This window comes from Lagopus muta, chromosome 9 (assembly GCF_023343835.1).
Source record: "Lagopus muta isolate bLagMut1 chromosome 9, bLagMut1 primary, whole genome shotgun sequence".
Lineage (NCBI taxonomy): Eukaryota > Metazoa > Chordata > Aves > Galliformes > Phasianidae > Lagopus > Lagopus muta.
In genome coordinates this window covers 380,080-397,065 of record NC_064441.1, presented here as the reverse complement: position 1 = coordinate 397,065, position 16,986 = coordinate 380,080, and the positions used below count along the sequence as shown (strand labels likewise).

The 16,986-nt window shown below is 53.2% G+C and overlaps 2 protein-coding genes across 3 annotated transcripts; both read left to right on the top strand.

Moving 5' to 3' along the window:
- Positions 1 to 1,707: 1,707 nt before the first annotated feature.
- CLRN1 (clarin 1) lies at positions 1,708 to 5,819 on the top strand. Of its 2 annotated transcripts, none has more exons than XM_048954766.1 (3): positions 1,708 to 2,170; positions 4,149 to 4,328; positions 4,608 to 5,819. In XM_048954766.1, exons 1-3 carry the CDS (start codon positions 1,918 to 1,920, stop codon positions 4,871 to 4,873), a joined length of 699 nt encoding a protein of 232 aa, XP_048810723.1. In that variant the 5' UTR covers positions 1,708 to 1,917; the 3' UTR covers positions 4,874 to 5,819. The 2 variants fall into 2 exon arrangements, with proteins under 2 accessions (XP_048810723.1, XP_048810724.1); XM_048954767.1 differs by having other exon boundaries at positions 4,149 to 4,364.
- A 1,475-nt stretch (positions 5,820 to 7,294) lies between these two features.
- Positions 7,295 to 13,988, top strand: MINDY4B (MINDY family member 4B). Its single transcript, XM_048955168.1, has 12 exons — positions 7,295 to 7,482; positions 7,729 to 7,756; positions 8,521 to 8,634; positions 9,330 to 9,449; positions 9,992 to 10,083; positions 10,466 to 10,631; positions 11,068 to 11,133; positions 11,455 to 11,525; positions 12,297 to 12,369; positions 12,537 to 12,641; positions 13,081 to 13,252; positions 13,500 to 13,988. Exons 1-12 carry the CDS (start codon positions 7,313 to 7,315, stop codon positions 13,640 to 13,642), a joined length of 1,320 nt encoding a protein of 439 aa, XP_048811125.1. The 5' UTR covers positions 7,295 to 7,312; the 3' UTR covers positions 13,643 to 13,988.
- Positions 13,989 to 16,986: the final 2,998 nt, after the last annotated feature.

The following is a 16,986-nucleotide window of genomic DNA, read 5'->3' as shown; positions in this document are numbered from 1 at the left end:
TGCATTACTGCATCAGCACTCTAAAAGCACAGAAACTATTTTTCCCCTTTCTATCCACTGCTTTTACCAGATCCTCTCCTCGTGCTGCATCCCCAGGACAGCACACACACACAATGTATTTTAGAAACACTGGGTCAAACGGCGAGTTGCAAACAGTTCTGAATGCACTTAATAACAGTACTCTACAAGTTAATTAAGAGATTACTATTGCCAAAAGCAGGAAATATAGGCAAACTACATTTCTTTGTCTCTAAGCAATTATATATATATATATTTTCAATAAACCAAGATAAATTAAAAGATGAAGCTAAATTAGGCAGCTCTGGTTTGGGACACTTTCCCAACAGCTCTTCTGACCGTACTTGGCCCAAAGTCACATCCCACAGACCAGCAGCTCCTCAATCCCACCAGCGGATAAATCCAGAACATCTCCTCAATGATGCTGGCATGCAGAATAGCAAAACCACTGTTGTGACCCCTAGCTTTGGTAAGGTTCACATCATGCGTATTTTGAGATTAGGTGTTTGACAAAGTCTGGATGTATTCAAACACACGTCTCCATCTTCCAAAGATTTAGGTGAAGCAGAATGTCTGACAGCTGCTTACTAGCCCTCTGTTCTGTACTGATTTCCCTGTGCTTTACATGCTGTGTACTCTTGTCTTTTGAGCCTACAAACATCGTGGTCTGGAGCTTTAGTTTCTTCCTCCTCAAGAAGCACAGCAGTTGGACCCAGGTCAGCTGGCCCTGTTCAGAGGAACCGGCTTCTTGCTCATAGGAGGCTTCCTCAGAGTAATGATCCTTGGGAAAGACCCCTGCAGTTGTTGCTTTGGGGATTTTCTAGCATGTTCTGTGCCCTGTAACACTCGTGCTGCAGAATGCCTCAGGAGCATTCCCAGTTCATTCATAAAAGCATGGAATTTTCAAAGGCATAAAATACTGCTGCGTTTGAAAACGCCACCAGAAGGCTGAATCGTGACACAAATTCAGCAGCAATATGACTGCAATGAGATTATTTATTTCCCCCATTAAATTCTTCCTACAAACCTGTTAGATATATACACATAGGCTCAGGTCTTTGCTCTCGTTGCTGTTTTGTGTGATAGCTGTGCCTTAATGCTGCGGTACCTCTCCAGGCAGCAGTCAGCGCGTTCTGAGCGTCCCCATCACCGTTCCCAGCCTCCCCTCAGCGCCGAGCACAGCGCCATCTCACGGTTACTCACAATGATCACAGCAAAAGGCGCAGCTTTAAGCTCGGCTTAAATAATCGTTCACCTGCACACCGCCTTGCTTCCTTTTAATTCTATGGAGCGTTCCTGCTGCAGACAGGCATCCAGGTAACAAACCACCCCTGAACTGATCCAATCAGAGAACGGAAAGGGGGAAAAAAACCAAAGCCCTGTTTGGCTCCAAACGTGGGGCCGATCAGCTCCTGGAGGGGCAGCGGGGACAGGACAGGCGCCGGGCCCACGCCACGTGAGCACGCACGCAGGAGCCGCCGGGTGCAGGTGGGGTCACCCGGCCCAGCCCGAGCTCCGTGCTGCCCTCCCCTGCACTGGGGCGGCTGCCGTAACGAGCAGAGCAGCTCGGCACCGCCGGCTCTGAGGGATTCGCAGCACACAGAGCACTCTGAAAGCCTCCCTTCTGCACGGCCAATAGCTCAACGGGCTGCCAAGCCCGGCCCTGTCACAGCCTGCCCAACCAGACAGCCGGGCAGCGGAGCGCTCGTTGAATTACGCGTTCCTCGTTACCTTACTCCTCCACTATCAAGTGACACCGAGGACGGACCGCATCGCTCCGCAGTCCGTTCGAGGCTCAGTTAGAGCTGCAGGAGGATGGGGAGGAGCGCACGCTGCCGGCGCCTCCCGGCGATGGGCACCGCGGCAGCCCCCCGCTGAGAGCGCAGCCCGCGCAGCGCCATGCCCGCCCCGCAGAAGAAAATCCTCTTCTGCCTGGCTGGGGCGTTCAGCTTCGTGTGCGCCCTGGGGACCGCTGCCGCCATCGGCACCCAGCTGTGGGTGAAGGGAACCATCCTCTGCAAGACGGGCGCGCTGCTGGTCAACGCCACCGGGCCGGAGCTGGAGAAGTTCATCGGGGAGATCCGCTATGGGCTCTTCCACGGCGAGCGAGTGAGGCAGTGCGGGCTCGGGGGGAGGCCCTTCCAGTTCTCATGTGAGTAACAGAGGCGCCTAAATGACTGAATGCTGCTCGGGGCTGGGAGGACCAACCCTGTACCTCACAGGGCTCAACAGGAGAAAAATGCTCTAAAGCCAAATGCTGCTCTTCATCTTTTAGTTTTCAGCTTTAAATTACTTTTTTTTTTTCCTGACACTAGCAAAGCTTGCTAACATTTTCAGCAATCTATGTTTCAATTACAGTCATTCACATTTGAAAAATATATATGCTATTACTTTGAATATTTTTGTTTTCCAATTAATCTTTGTCATCCTCCTGTGTGTGCCAATGCCAAGACCTCTGTTCTGTTACAAAAGACAAACTAAGCTAGCAGGAATCCCACAAAGGAGCTGAGGCATAGGTGCACACTGCTGCTGAAGCAAAGCAGCCAGAAGTTTGCAGTCTGCAGTACGGACTGAGAACTGCTCACCTGTTACTGGCTGACATTCAGTCAACTGATGTGCAAATTAAGCTTGGTACCCAACATACCAAATTTTACCAAAGATTGTTAGAAATGGTTTCGCTTTACACGTGATACTCATAACCTCTCATCTCTAAGGATAAGGTCAATAGAATGATGCAAGAAAGACAGTTTGCCTTTAGCAGCTCATAGTCACCTCCTACAACATACCCTGCATGCCACCCACAGTTACTACAAAACACATTTTGGGAGCAATCTGCTAAAGCAGCTCCAAGAAGTACTCCGGTGAAGTTTACCCCCACTGTAGCTGTACACTTTTCATCTCTGCTCAGAAGTGTCATCTAACCAAAGTTTGTTACGCACACATTCACTGCACCAAGCAGAATGCACACGAGGAGCACACCAACGTCCGTGCTGCACAGCGGCGGTGCATTCCCGCATGGCTGGTGCCTGCAGTGTGCTTTGTCTGCAGGCTGAGCTGCAGGAGCCCAGCAGGGCAGGCTGTGAGCTCTCACCAACTGGCCATGAGAATGTTGGCATTTTCATTACAATTTGTTCTCTGATCATCTTTTGTTTAGATTAAAGAGCAAATACAACACTGCTACTCCAGTAGGGCTCAGAGCTCCATGTGCATCCCAGGCTGCAGCACGGCCACACAGCAGTGCCATGTGTGGTGATGCTCATCAGTGTGTCTAAGAGAAATGGCGTATAAAATAGGCCAGGTGATTGAGTTAAGTGTTTGTTCCACTAAACGCTCCCCCCTGACCACTACATCTCTTTTAATTGTGAAATGGATTTGCCCTGCCAGCAAGCTCTGCTCAGCCAGGAAAGGCCTTCTGCCTCATTTACTCCTGCTGCTTCTCATCAGTTTCTAGGTCAGCAGTTCATTTTCTAAAGGTCGCAGGCTTGCACACTAACACAGTATTTCATTCATTACTGGGCGTGCTTTTCTTGCAAGATGGTATTGCTGCTGAAATTAATTTTTCCCTGATATGTCACAAAATTGTAGTGACAAAAACTATAAATGCAGGTGCCAAGGGAAAGATCCAGCACAGTGCAGTAACTTCTCCTTAAAGAACAAAATCCCATATCAATAAATCAAGTTGTTGTTCTCCATCTCCTCAGCTCATTCCCTTGCTTTTTGGGCCTTCTGCTTCAGATATGATGCATCCCTTGAGCTTTTTACTCACAGACACAGGACAGGAACCCCATCTTCAGGGTGTCCACATCTCCCCTTGGCTGCAGCTCCTGATGGGCACTGCACATAGCAGGGGGTTGAAACTAGACGGTCATTGTGGTCCTTTGCAACCCAGGCCATTCTATGATTCTATGACGGATTGTATGACTCACCTTCAGGATGACTTTGGGAGCACAAAGAGAACTTCGGGGCTTCCTGTGTGCCCCTGCAGTGAGATCAGTAGTGGGGGTGGAGGACAGACTGCACTTGGGAAAGCATAGTTTGAAGCAATAAGCACAGATTAGCAGGAAAGCCTGGGCATGACTTCCAAATTAACCTTGCTTAATGTTTATAATATTTTGTAACTTCACGTTTAGTTTTTCCAGACTTGCTCAAGATTATCCCTGCGAGCATCCACGTCAGCGTCATTCTCTTCTGCACAGTGCTGATCATCTTCACGCTGGTGGGAACGGGCTTTTTCCTGTACAATGCCTTCGGCAGCCCCTACGAAACACTGCATGGCCCCGTGGGGCTGTACCTGTGGAGCTTCATCGCCTGTGAGTACCCTCTGCAGGCTGCGCATCCACTGCGGCGTGCAGCCACGGCACAGGGACCAAACAGAGCGTGAGGGCGGGCAGGAGGGGCTGGTTTTGCTGCACGGCTTTGTGCACGGCAGAGCAGAGCACGGGGCACGGATGCTGCCCACGGTGTGTTGGCAGCAGGGTGGGTGGGAGCCAACCCCCGGTAGCAGGGCAGTTCCAGCAGCCCAAAGGCCCCAGGGACGCCGCGCTGTTCCTGCAGGGACCGCACCGATGGGCATCTTGCGCTCCTTCCAGGTTCCTGCGGCTGCCTCATCATGATCCTCTTCTCCTCCGAGGTGAAGATCCACCACCTCTCAGAGAAAATTGCTAACTTTAAGGAGAAAAGTTTCACGTTTAAGACCCACAGTGAACAGTTTGCAGACTCCTTCTGGATCATCCTGGCCTGCTCCCTGGTGCACTTCCTCAACACGCTGCTGATACGCCTGGCCGGGTTTGAGTTCCCCTTCTCTAAACCCAAGGACTCAGGGACAGCCACTGGTGCCGCAGACCTGATGTACTAGAGTCACACAGAGTGAAGACAGAGGTGTTCATCACTGCTGCCCTCAGCAGCCGCCACCCACACCAGCTTTTAAGGAAGTTAAAAACAAGAGAAGGTTTCAGATAACTGTTGTGTGACACACGCAGTAAATAAAAGATAACGTGCTAGTTGATAAACCCAGATCAGAATACCCTTTCTCTCTTGGACTAAAGCCTTACTGAGGCATCTGCTTCTCTTTCCTCCAGAGCTGATTCGAAAAGCAGCTGCTGTGAACAGAACAGAGAACTCAACAGCACAGAGCTGGCACAGAGGCACAGCAAGGGGATTGCCATGCAGCCACCTCCCATCACCAGCACAGCTTGACCCACTTGCAGCTCTCAGGGAGCCACAGCACAACCCCTGCAGCATTGGGCAGCAGAGAACAGGGCAGGGAGGAGTGCCCGCTCTGCTTTTGGCATCAGCCCTGCCACAGACTCGCAGGGGAAGACAGCATGAGGGCAGGGGATGCCCAGCCCCCGAGTGCCCTGCTGACACCACACAAAGGCATCATTTCTATCCATAAAGAGTTCTGAGCTTTAAAAACCTAATCTTTAACTCCCCAGAGCTCCATTTTGTAGAGCAATCCACACAGCAAGAGCTTTGTGCCTCAGGATAAGGTGCTGTATGCAGCAATATAACGCACTCACACTGCTGCACCCCAAGATGAGGGGTGAACCCAGGGGCAGAGCAACATGAGCTCAAACCCAGCAGCGCCCACCAGGGCTATGAGGATCTGCTGCCAGCAGGCAGCAAGTTGTCACCAAGAAGCACAAATAAACACGGACAAAATGGGCTGAAACACCACAGCCAGCACACGCATGCTGCAGCAGACCAGGCACTGACAAGGCAAAGCCTGAGAGTCTCCAACACAAGCAGTGATGAAACTTTGAGCAAATGGATGTATTTGCCTCTAAGCCCTTACCTCCCAGTCAGGCAAGGTGCTCCAGCCACTCACCAGATGCACTGTGCTCACCCCCCAACCACAGGTGCACAGAAGGGCTTCATCCTTCCAACACTGCTGCACAGGGACACCACACAGAGCACTCAGCAGAAGAGGAGCCAGGGGGACCTGCCCAGCTCCCATTTATCTGCAGAGGTCGGCTCCTGCACAGCTGTGTGCCATGAGCAGTCCTCTCACAGCCACATGCAGCAGCCCCAGCATGCAGGGCCTGGTTCTGGGAGCCCCAAGCTGCAGTGGTGTGCAGGCTGACCTTGCTGATACAGATACACATTTTTATACTTTCACCACGAATGGCAAAACATTCAGTGCTGGCTGCTGGCTCTGCCTGTGCGACGTTTGGCACCCACAGCCCTGCTCCTCTGAGCCTCTTACAGAGCAGCTTCGGCCTGGGCTGTGCGATGCACGCCTTGTTCCTAAGCGTGTGCAACGGTGTCTGCAAGGTGCCATGACCACCTACAGTTCATTTATAATTCTCTTCCTAATTAATTTGTGTGCCTTTATTAATTAATGACAGTATGTCTTTTTGACACATAATTTCTACCACGTTCCACTGTATTATTTACTAAACCACAATTAATGAGGAGTAATATTCCACCCTCCCTGCTCCTGGTGTTGCATGGATTGTCCTCCTCTGCAGTACTGCTGCCCACTGGTGGGTGGATCAGGCCGCTCTCAGTTCTGTGTCCACCATAGATGCCCCTACCTGCTCTGAAGGAGCAACATTTGTAAAATAAAGAACTGCACAGACCTGCCTCAGTGCTGACGGGCAGCCCGCTCCAGTCACGTTTGTTGTGCGGTGGAGAAGGGCCCAGCTGCTGGGGAGCCCTTCACAAAGAGCACTTCCATCCCACTCCATCTCATCCCCATCCCAACCCATCTCACCCTACCCACAACCGTGAGACCAGCTGTTACTGCCATCCTTGCCCAGTTCCCAAGGCAAACAGAGCAGCTGATCAGCAAACCAAGCTGGGCACTGTGTGTCTGAGCACCCAATGCAGCAGCTGCAGCACGCGTGGTGCTCCGCTCGTGCTCCTGGATGAACACCAGCAAACACCAGCATGCGCTCTGTGCTTCGTTGTGAATCCACGAGCATCAGCTACAGCTTTTCCCTGTGTCGTTTCTAGAATGGTATTTTTCATGCTTAAAAAAAAAACAAATAGTGAGGAGAAATATCTGAATATATTTTGAAAGTTTTCCTGAAAATTCAGATCTTTTATTATCACAATAAAAAATAGCACACAGGTGTGTCTGTACATCTAAACAGCGTTAGAAGTACGCACGGACTGGCTGGGGTGGGAGTCGGGCTCCTCCAGGGGTCGGGTTCTGAGCAGGGAGCACAGAGCGTGTCCGACGCTCATTAAAGTTTAATCACGATGTGACAGCAGCAGGCAGCCGAGAGGACGAGGGCTGTGCAGTGGGCAACTGGCTCTGCTCCCCTCTGCTGCACACCAGAGGGTGCCAATGGGGGAGCGAGGGCTGAGCACACGGAGCGTGCAGTGCACACTGCTCACAGCTGAGCAGACGATGCACGCTGCACACAGTGAGCACACGGTGCCCCAAGCAGCTCTGGATGAGATCTCCAGCAGAATTTCAGATCTAGACAAATGGAGAAAAATTTTCAGTTTCTGTGGGTAAGTTTTTTAGTCCTCTTCATTATTATCGCATTCTAAATTCCAGAGTTCTAAAATGTTGTTAATTTTAAGATGGCTTTTTGTGATGTGTTGTTATTATTACTAATATTATGTTGTATATTGTTAGTAAAAGCAGCAGCTTTTACTCGCTTTCTCTCCTGCACTTCTTTTCTGGCTGCCTCCCATTTCCAAATGCATTACAACACCTCTATTTTCTTTTAATGTGCATCTCCTTTCCCTTTGCAGCCGGGAAGGCAGTCAGGCCAGCCCCCAGGTGGGTGTTTCTCTCTCGGTTGTGCTGTGCTCTCATCCCCAGGCACTGCAGTCCCTCTGCGGTGCCCACACCGACATGCTCACACTCCTCTGGACACGTGTGTGTGCTTCGTGTTTTCTAAAGGGCCGTTTTCCCATTCTGAACCAAAGCAGCAGGGCAGAACGTAAATTACCCTTTCTGACCCTGCTTAACAGTTTTTGTGGCCAATTTAAGAGCATGGGGAAAAAAGCTATGCAATGAAGAACTACTCAATGTGTTTGGACCCTGCCCTGCGTTCAGGCTGACAAACACAGACATTCACATCCTGAAGTCTAAACATTCTTCCACACCATAATCATTCACTTCTGTGGGAGTTGTTTTCAGCAGTGGGATCCAGTTGGAAGTGATGCACAGACATGTATTTACCCGACACAGATGTGCCTGAGCTGCACGCCCTCGTGGCTCATACGCAGTGCAATGACTCGGGACTGCAACTGATATTTGGAAGTGAACACCTCACACCTCTTAGAACAACCATTTGTAAACAAAACCTGATTGAATTTGCCCTGTTAGAAGCAGGAGGAATATCCGCGGTCGCTGTTGGTTTGTTAGCACTCCAAAACACTGCAGAGAGTTCAGCTGCTCAGCTTCGTGCCCACAGGTGGCAGCTGCTGGTGAAGGGCGGTGAGGGCTGAGCACAGCACAGGAGGGCAGGGAGCGAGCGGGAGCTGGGAGGAGGGAGCCTGGAGCAGTGAACCCCCAGCAGCGGCTCTGTATTCCTGCAGGGACCTGCGGGCTGTGGGCACGGAGCAGTGAGCACCACAGGAGCCCTGGAGCCATGTGTGACACCTGCAGAGCCCCAGCATGCGGGGCAGCCCATCTCCATGGACATGGCAATGGTGAGCAGCACGGGCAGCATGGAACCTGACCCAGAGCTGGCAGTGTGTGAAGGCTGCGAGCTGCTGCTGCTGCTTACAGAGTTACCATCATTACTTGTGTATGAGGCTCCCAAAGAGGGTGGCTGTAACACATACTCATAATTCCGGTTGCTGCCAGGCATGCCCCTGCCTCCCAGGGCTTTCCTAGGTACCAGCTGTGAGAGGCAGGAGGCTCAGCAGCAGGAGAGCACTTCTAAGCTGCCAAATACCAAAAGGTTCTGAGACTGTCAGTGCTTGGTGCCTGGGCCCCAGAACCTGACCAGTGTTCTGTGGGCGATGGGTCCCAGCACCAACCTTATGTCTGTGACCTCTGACACAACCCCACCACTGTGGTATAAATGTAATAAAAAGCTCAGGGTGTGAAACTGGAGGTGAAACCTTGCAGGAGAGGTGGTGCAGCCCACAACCAGGGAAGTCCCATCCTGGAGGGAGTCAAACACAGCCCTCGCTTAGGGTCAGAGCCACAGCTCCCCCAGCCCGTGGCCACGCACAGCCTCACAGCTCCCCATCCCCACAGCTCCCCCAGCCCCAGCCTGTGGCCGAGGACAGCCCACAGGACACAGTGCAGGCAGCATGCAGGCAGGACCATGACATGCACTGTGCAGCACAGTGAGGTGCAGGCGCCCATAGGGGCTGTAGCTGCTGTTTACCTGCAGGCACTGCGGACGCTGCTGCTCGGGAACGCATCATGCGCCTTCAGCCAGGACTGGACGCGGGCACACTTCAGGTTCTGTGAGCCGCACTCTGACCTGGCCTATGCTCTGGAGGCTGAGAAGGTAATGCTGCAACATGACCCACAGCCACGCTCCTTCCTGCAGAGCTCAGCTTCGGTGCAGATGCTGGAGCAACTTTGGGTGGAATGGCTGCTCTGCCGCAGCAGCGGCGCAGGTGTGAGCCAGAAACACCACAGCATTGCACGCTTGCAGCAGCTGGCTGCTGAGCAGCACAGACCTGCACTGCCCACCTCTCCTCGTGCAGCTCCTGCCTCTCACTGCCCCACCTGGAACCCAAACGGGTGCAGCCAGCATTCCTGGTGTTGCAGCCGCCCCACAGAAACCCAGCCCCACATGGCACAGCATCAGAGCCACCGTGGGCACATCTCACACAGAGATTTCTTATTTTTAGGCACATCAGATATTTTCAATTTACTTTCCCATTTACCTCAGGAGAAGTCATCGGCCCTCCTGAATTACTGGGGAAAGCAGAACAGCTCCCCATGGTGCAGCCAGCAGCACAGCCTGGAGCTGCACTTTGTAGGGCTGCACCATGTGCCAGGTGAGCTCATGGGCACTGCCAGCTGCTTTCTTTGTGTTTCCAGGGAGGAACGAGAGCCATTGTGATGGCAGTGCAGGCAAACATCATTAAATACCTGCTCTTCATGAGGAACACAGAACACACTCACCTGGAGAGGTAAGCAAAACCATATCCTTGCATTGTTTGGACTAACAAAACCAGCGCCAGCCTCTAAGTTGTACCAGACGGAACATAACCAGGTTTGCAGCTGCAGATGAAGATCATGCCTGGCTCCCAGGCAAGGTTTTACCTTCTTTGTTGATGTAGGTAGGAGTGAGGCTTGCTGCCTCAGTGCAGTCTCTTGTGCCATGGTTGCAGCCCAGTGTCAGGCCCCACCTGGGGACTCAGCATCCTCAAGGATGTACCCACAACTGGTGGCTGTATGGGGCCGGGCGGGTGATGGGGACATGGGGACATGGGCACAGGGACACAGGGACACAGACCCCTGCTGCCCCTGCCCACACCTGTCTGATGTGCTCTGCCCTGTCTCACATTGCAGACTGCACAAAATCAGCCAGAAGGAGCAAGGAGAGGCCCTGGCTGCAGCACTGGCAGACAGCCTGTGGGCAGCGGGGGACGGCCGGAGAGCCACTGTCTGCATCCTCACTGCAGCCACCCACTGCTCCCCTCCTGCAGGCTACAAAGCCGACAGCTTCACTGAGCGGGTGGGTATGGAAATGCTTCCTGCAAATATGGCTCTTAAAAGACATTTGGCCTGAACTGTTTACAGACCAGAAACAGCTCATGAGCCTGCTCCTAACTTACAGTGCATAGCACCACCTAAGGACATTGGAGCCATGTCCAGGTGGAGCTTGGCAGGTGTTCCTGCCTCCTTGTGAAGGTGTGACTTCCTTGTAGAGCTGATTTGTTAAACTCTGGTCTTTCTTCTCCCTTTAGAAGAAGGAATAAGTTGACTTACAGCCTTTCCTTAACCTCTATCCGTTATCTGTTGGCATAAAACTGAACTCTGCTGTTCAGGAAGGGTCAGGGTGGGTTCCTGTGTTTGCCTTTCGTTTGTCCAAAGGAAACACTAAGCTGAAATTTCCACTTCTGGATGTACGTCTCCTTTGTGGCTCCTCACCTCACACTCCTGCTCTACAGATCCACCTGTTCGAGTTCCCCGAGAAAGCAGCAGCTCAGGAGTTCATCTTGGACCACATTGGCTGTGTATGTATGGAGTATCATCTCCGTTCTGAGTTATTTTTTTGGTTGGCAAACAGGCAGCATTTTGTACTTGGTTTGAACAGGTTTCTTGTACCTTTAGCCCAAATCTGGAAAAACATGCAAAAATAGGTTGGTCAAGAACTGGAAGTTTCTTTTATTTCATCTGATTTTAATCAGCAAATAGCAAAGTCTTCCCAGAGTAACACCCTGTTCACTCGGCTCAGTGTATTTACCCAGCATTGCAGTTAAGCAGAGGAATTGCTTTAATTAAGCATCACACAGTTACTGTAATTTCCTCTCTGATTACTTCTTTCTTTTTTCCAGTTCAGAGATGAAGGAAGTCACGGACTGATCCTGTTTTTATATAGTTTACTTTTCTCTAGGACACTGAAAAGGTATTTTTCTTTCTAAAATTATTTTTGCCATTTTCCTCTGATGAAATTGTCCCTTTCTTCTGTTACTTCAACGCTCTGCCCTGGGCTAGTGAGGAGCAGCTGGCTGTGTGTCGAGGCGAAAGGTGCTGCTGTCATACAGCATTACTGCGTGTGCTTGTGCTGATACCACTGGGAGCAGCAGCTCTGTGTGCAGCTCTGTGGGCAGCTCTGTGGGCAGCTCTGTGTGCAGCTGCAACTGCACACACAGGAGGAGCATCGCAGAGCGACAGAACACGAGCTGTCCCACAGACAGCCAGAATCATAGCCATGCTGATGAGTTTACAAAAATCACAAAAGTATCACTGTGTTAGCAGAGGAAACTGATAGAATCTTTCTCAAACTGATGTAAAAAGATTTGTGCAGAGACACTGCAGATCAGCAGCTGAGCTGTGCCCGTGTCACACCCACTGCTCAGCAAAAATTGCACTGCTTCTGCAACCAGCTGCATTTGGGTCAAACCTGGGTGTAATTGAAGACTTTGACAACATTTGTACTGCAGAAGGTATGAATCCGACCCTAAATTTGAACTTCAATAGAACAAGGCCAGAAATACAAGAGCTCAGGTGGAGCACGAGACCACTGCACTGGGATACTGCTGCCTGCCAGTGGAAAAAAAGAAAACGAAACAACTCTGTGACATTTCTTCCTGCTTTCCTTGCTGCCCACACGCGATGCTCACAGCTCCCTCCACCACTGATGTGGGACAGCAGCGCTCTGTGTTTGGCTGCGCAGGGTCGCGGAGGAGCTGGGCGGCACAGCGCCGCGGCTGTTGGAGCGCAGCTCTGGAAACGTCGCGTGCACGCAGGTAGGATCAGCCCGCTTTGCCAACGCACCTCTTACTGCTGCTGCCCTGTGTGATTCAGGACAGCACCGCCGCTTGTTCGTCGGATAAAGAGGGTGGGCTTTGCACTGGGCCGCGGGAAGGCGTGGGAAGGCGGTGCGGCTCCGTGCCGACGGCGGCTCCTCCCGCAGGCGGCGCTCCTGCTCGTCCTGGCGGGCCGCGCGCAGCCCGGGCGGCGCAGTGAGGTGGGCTTCCTGCGCTGGAGCGGTGAGGAGGCCGAGCGCCGCCTGGCCCCGGTGAGCCCCCCGACCCGGCCCCGCATCGCTTTGCCCTCGTGCTTTTCCTCGCCGGGCGTCCGGAGGCGAGCCTCGGGCTCCCGGCACCGACGCGGCCGTCGCATCCCTTTAGGCGAGGCTTTCCGCCGGCACGCGCCGTGCAGCTTTGCCTCCGGGCGGCGCTGAGCGCTGAGCTCCCTCCTCCATCCGCCCTCCTGCCCTGACCCCGTCCTGGCAGAGGCACCTGGGGCCGGGCACGGAGCCCCCAGGGCCACGGCGCTCTCGGGGCTGCTGGCCCGGGACCCCTGGCCAGGGCTGCTGTGGCTCATCGTCTGCCACGTGTGACCACCGCACAGATACAATAAGGGCAAATGGCCACGAGGCACAGCTGGCACAGCAGAGCCGACGCTCCTGAGAAGCACTGGCAGCGCTGAATGCCCACCGACCGTTCTGCCCCCAGGTTGGCAGCATGCTGAAAACTCCCAAGTACCCTATCTGGCTGTGCAGCATCAACGGGACTCACAGTGTCCTCTTCAGCACCAACCGGCTGCTCCTGTCCGACTGGAAGATGGAGCACATCTTCCACCTGTATTTCTACAATGGGCAGTGCAGAACAGCCCACCTGACCATAGGTGTGTGGCCCAGCTCACCCCCCCACGGGCGCTGCGCTGTGGGTGTCATGTACAGATGTGGGCAGGACTGCACGTGTGCACAGCTCTGCATCTCCAGCCCCACACGCAGCCCATGCTGCAGGGCACCCGCACACTGATGCATACATACAGCACACGTTTGTATTTTCCCACCCAGGAGCAAAGTGCCCCCAGGCACCCGCACTTCCCCAGAGCCCCACACACCCTCAGACCCGCATTTCACTTCCAGATACCCACTCGCATCACTGGGAAGAGGGCCGCAGCGAGGCTGCGAGCAGCCCAGGGAGGAGGGCTCCATCACTGGAGATGGCCATCAGGACCAAGTGGCCAGGGGCGGCTGTCAGATGGAATGGCATGCAGCCCTTCTTCTGAGCTGCCCCTCACCCCACCACCACCAGCACCAGCACCAGGAGCAGGGCCATCGCTGGCACCGCCACAGCCCTCAACCTGAGCCGGCGGGGAAAAGGAAACAGCATGGCAACGCGGTCATTTCCTCCCAGGCAGAGATGTTTGAGAAATAAAAGCGTGTCGTGAAAGTGCTGACCACAGTGTGAGGTTAAATAATATTAAGCGCTGACAATACTGTGGGCATCACAATCATTTGGCCTGGTGTGAGCACCCAATTCCGCCGCTTGCAACAGGCGAGGTTTGCTCCCAGCCCTCCATACCCAGCCCTCTCCTGCTGCCCATGGCAGGCACAGCCCTGACCCGCAGCATCCCACAGGCAGCCCGGTGCTGCTTCCACCGTGCAGGCCATGCACACCAACATGTTACAAACTGTTCTCTGCTTCCTTTTTTAGACCTCATCTGAAAAAGCTGTTAGTCGTACCAAAAATGTGTGCTGTAATGACAGCTGTCTTGAGAATAAACCTTCCTGCGAGCAACCCACAGATTCAGACCCCTGGACGAAAAAAAGGAAAAAAAAGAGGGTGGTCAGAACCAGCCTGTGATGGTGCTGGATGGGGCCATGAGCCGGCAGGGCTCTGCACTGCTCCCTGCTCCCCTTCTGCAGTTTCTGCTCAGGTCACAGCTCTGCCACCACCCCAAGTGTGCCACATCCCTGCAGCAGAGCAGAGGGCACTGCAGCCCCTGGTACCCGCAGTCCCCAGGGCCACCACTACCAGAGTGCAGCCTGCCCGGCACAGAGCTGCGGGGCTGGGACCCTGGGGCATCATGCAGAGGCATAAGGCAGGGCAAGCTGCAGCCTGGTGCCCATCAACAGCCCAGTGCTCACCAGCAGGTCACAGCCCAGTGCCCACCAGCAGGCTGTCCCTGCCAGGGCCGTGCAATGGTGGCTGTAGCAGGACAGGCAGAGCCGGGGCAGGGCAGGCAGGGCCCCGGTGAGTCACATCTGGTGCACAGTGCTGCCATGTGTGGGGAGGAAGCACACCACAGCCCAGGGCAGCCTAGGGTGGTTTCTAAGGCAGGTCAGCTTATTCATGCTTGAGAAGACCTTGACAAGGTGAGGAAGTCAGTGTTCATGCTAAACAGAGCATACTTATTCTACCTGAGGAATACTGGCATGTGATCACACAAACAGTGGATTAATACAGCACAGAGCTGTGAAATAGATGCCAATCAGGCTTGGCTAACCAGCACTGAGGGGCGTGCTGCACGGCCAGGCATGCTGTGTGAGTGCCAACTAAATGGGTTCCCATGAAGGTACAAAGGTGCCAAAGAACAGCATTCAGAGCTGTGTTCCAGGCCAGTGCAGCAGCTGCCCGCTGGCACACCAGCAGTGGTCAGAGCACAGCTGGCAGCACTGGGCCCCAATGCCACGTCCTGCACACACAGCTGCAACGAATGCATGCATGGTTTCTAAAGAAAGAATCAGGAACAGAAATGTGCTGCACCAGACTGCGGAAGCAGCTCCACTGCCTCCCTCGGGGCTTCACCCTTCCTCCCCCTGCCCCCTGTCTGTTATAACCTCTGTGCAGTGCAAGGCTAAATTTAAGATGCAAGTTCCCCTCAGTGAGAAGGAAGTCCTTTCTGCAAGCTAACAGCACACTTACAGATGCTTTAAAAATAAGAAGCAATAATAGCAGTCTGGCTGTTGGTTAAACTTAGACAGAAAAAGCAAACAAACAAAACACAGAAGAAAGAGAAGAGAGCTCAGCAGCTCCTTGCAGGGCCCTGCATTCATAACAGATCTCAGCTGCAGATTTTCCTTTCTGGCCCAGAAATATCTTCGCAGAAGATGCACAGACCTGGCACAGCCCACACACGGGGGTGCTTTGGACACATGGGGATAGGTGGGGTGGGAGCTGCCTAAAGAAACTGCCTGAACCTCAGTGAGGTATGTGGGAAACAAACCCAGACGTGGGTGAAACTCAGCACAGCATGGCACCTCATGTGAGTCAGCCTCAGAGACAGCCAGTATGGGAGCCTCGTGGCAAGCTGCAGCACTGCACCTGGGAGGGAGAGGGGCACCAAGAAAAGGGATTCCCTTTCAGAAATGGCTTCTGAGTGCCCTGCGGGGCCTCCGGAGAGCTTTGCCCATACCTCCTGCACACAGCAAAGTATCCCAGCACCGCCGCCGCTCCCCTCGCAGCCCACCCTTCTCCTTCCATCCCCAGGAGCTCTGGAGAGTGGTGGGAGCACTGCCCACCTTCAGGGTCCTGCCCACCCTCAGGGCCGTGCCCATACTTTCAGGTGCTGGGTTTGTGGGACTCGGAGATCAGAATACAGCAGACTGTTATCAGATATTTATTGCTGCCCCTCCTAGTCTCAAAATGGCTTTACAAACTGCAAGGATCACTCTCCATAATTCCACAGAGTACAAAACCAAATGTATCAGACAATAGCTGTATGTTTTTCTCCCTTTTTTAGTGTGCTCTGAGCCTGACTGTATATGGAGGGCAGATTTTTTAAACCACAATTAAAAAGCCAATGCCTGTACACAAAACAAGAACTGCACCACGTGGGCAGTGATGCCCCCGCAGCAGCCCCAGCCCCTCCGAGGCTCTTTGCTCCACACCCTGGCTCTGCAGAGCACCCCTCTGCTGGAAGCACAACTGCTGGGCAGGGTGCACGAAACCCAGGCACGTGCCCGCCAGCTTGGTGTGTGTTGCTGCTGTACATTTAACTGCAGGCTCTAGAGTGATAAAAAGAGTGGAATAGCCACATTCTAGCACGTAAATATATATATATAATAAAGTATTTTAAAATTACTCTGTGGAAAGTGCAGGAAAAGAAGAAACACCCTTTTTTTTTTTTTTTTTGTATAAACCTCCACCCTGCTCCAGTCCGTTTGTGAAAAGGCCGCTGTTTGCTCTTTCCCGTACCGCAGAACGCACAGCAGATCACAAAACAAGCAGGACGATTCTTCCCTGGGTAAAAATCAAGAAACTTTCAGAAAGTCAGGGGCTGGGGGAAGCTTAAGGAACGGTGACCAGAACACCACAGTTGAAACTCCAGTGTGTGCGCACAAGATCTTCTGCTTTGAAGCAAAAAGACACACTGTGCCGGGGACCCCACAGCCCCACGTGGGTTCCTCCCAGGCCGGACAGGACAAGCACACATTGCCACATTCAGAAACTGCTGACTTCTGTCTGCCCCACTCCGCTGTTTCGCTCCGTTTGTTTGGGGCGGGGGTCAGAAAAGGCCTCGGCGCCCCGGGATGAAGAGAGAACCTTGGGGGCCCTTCATTCTCAAAGCTCCAAAGAAGCACTTCCACACCAATGGCAAAGACTCTCAAGAAAGAACGACGCACAGAA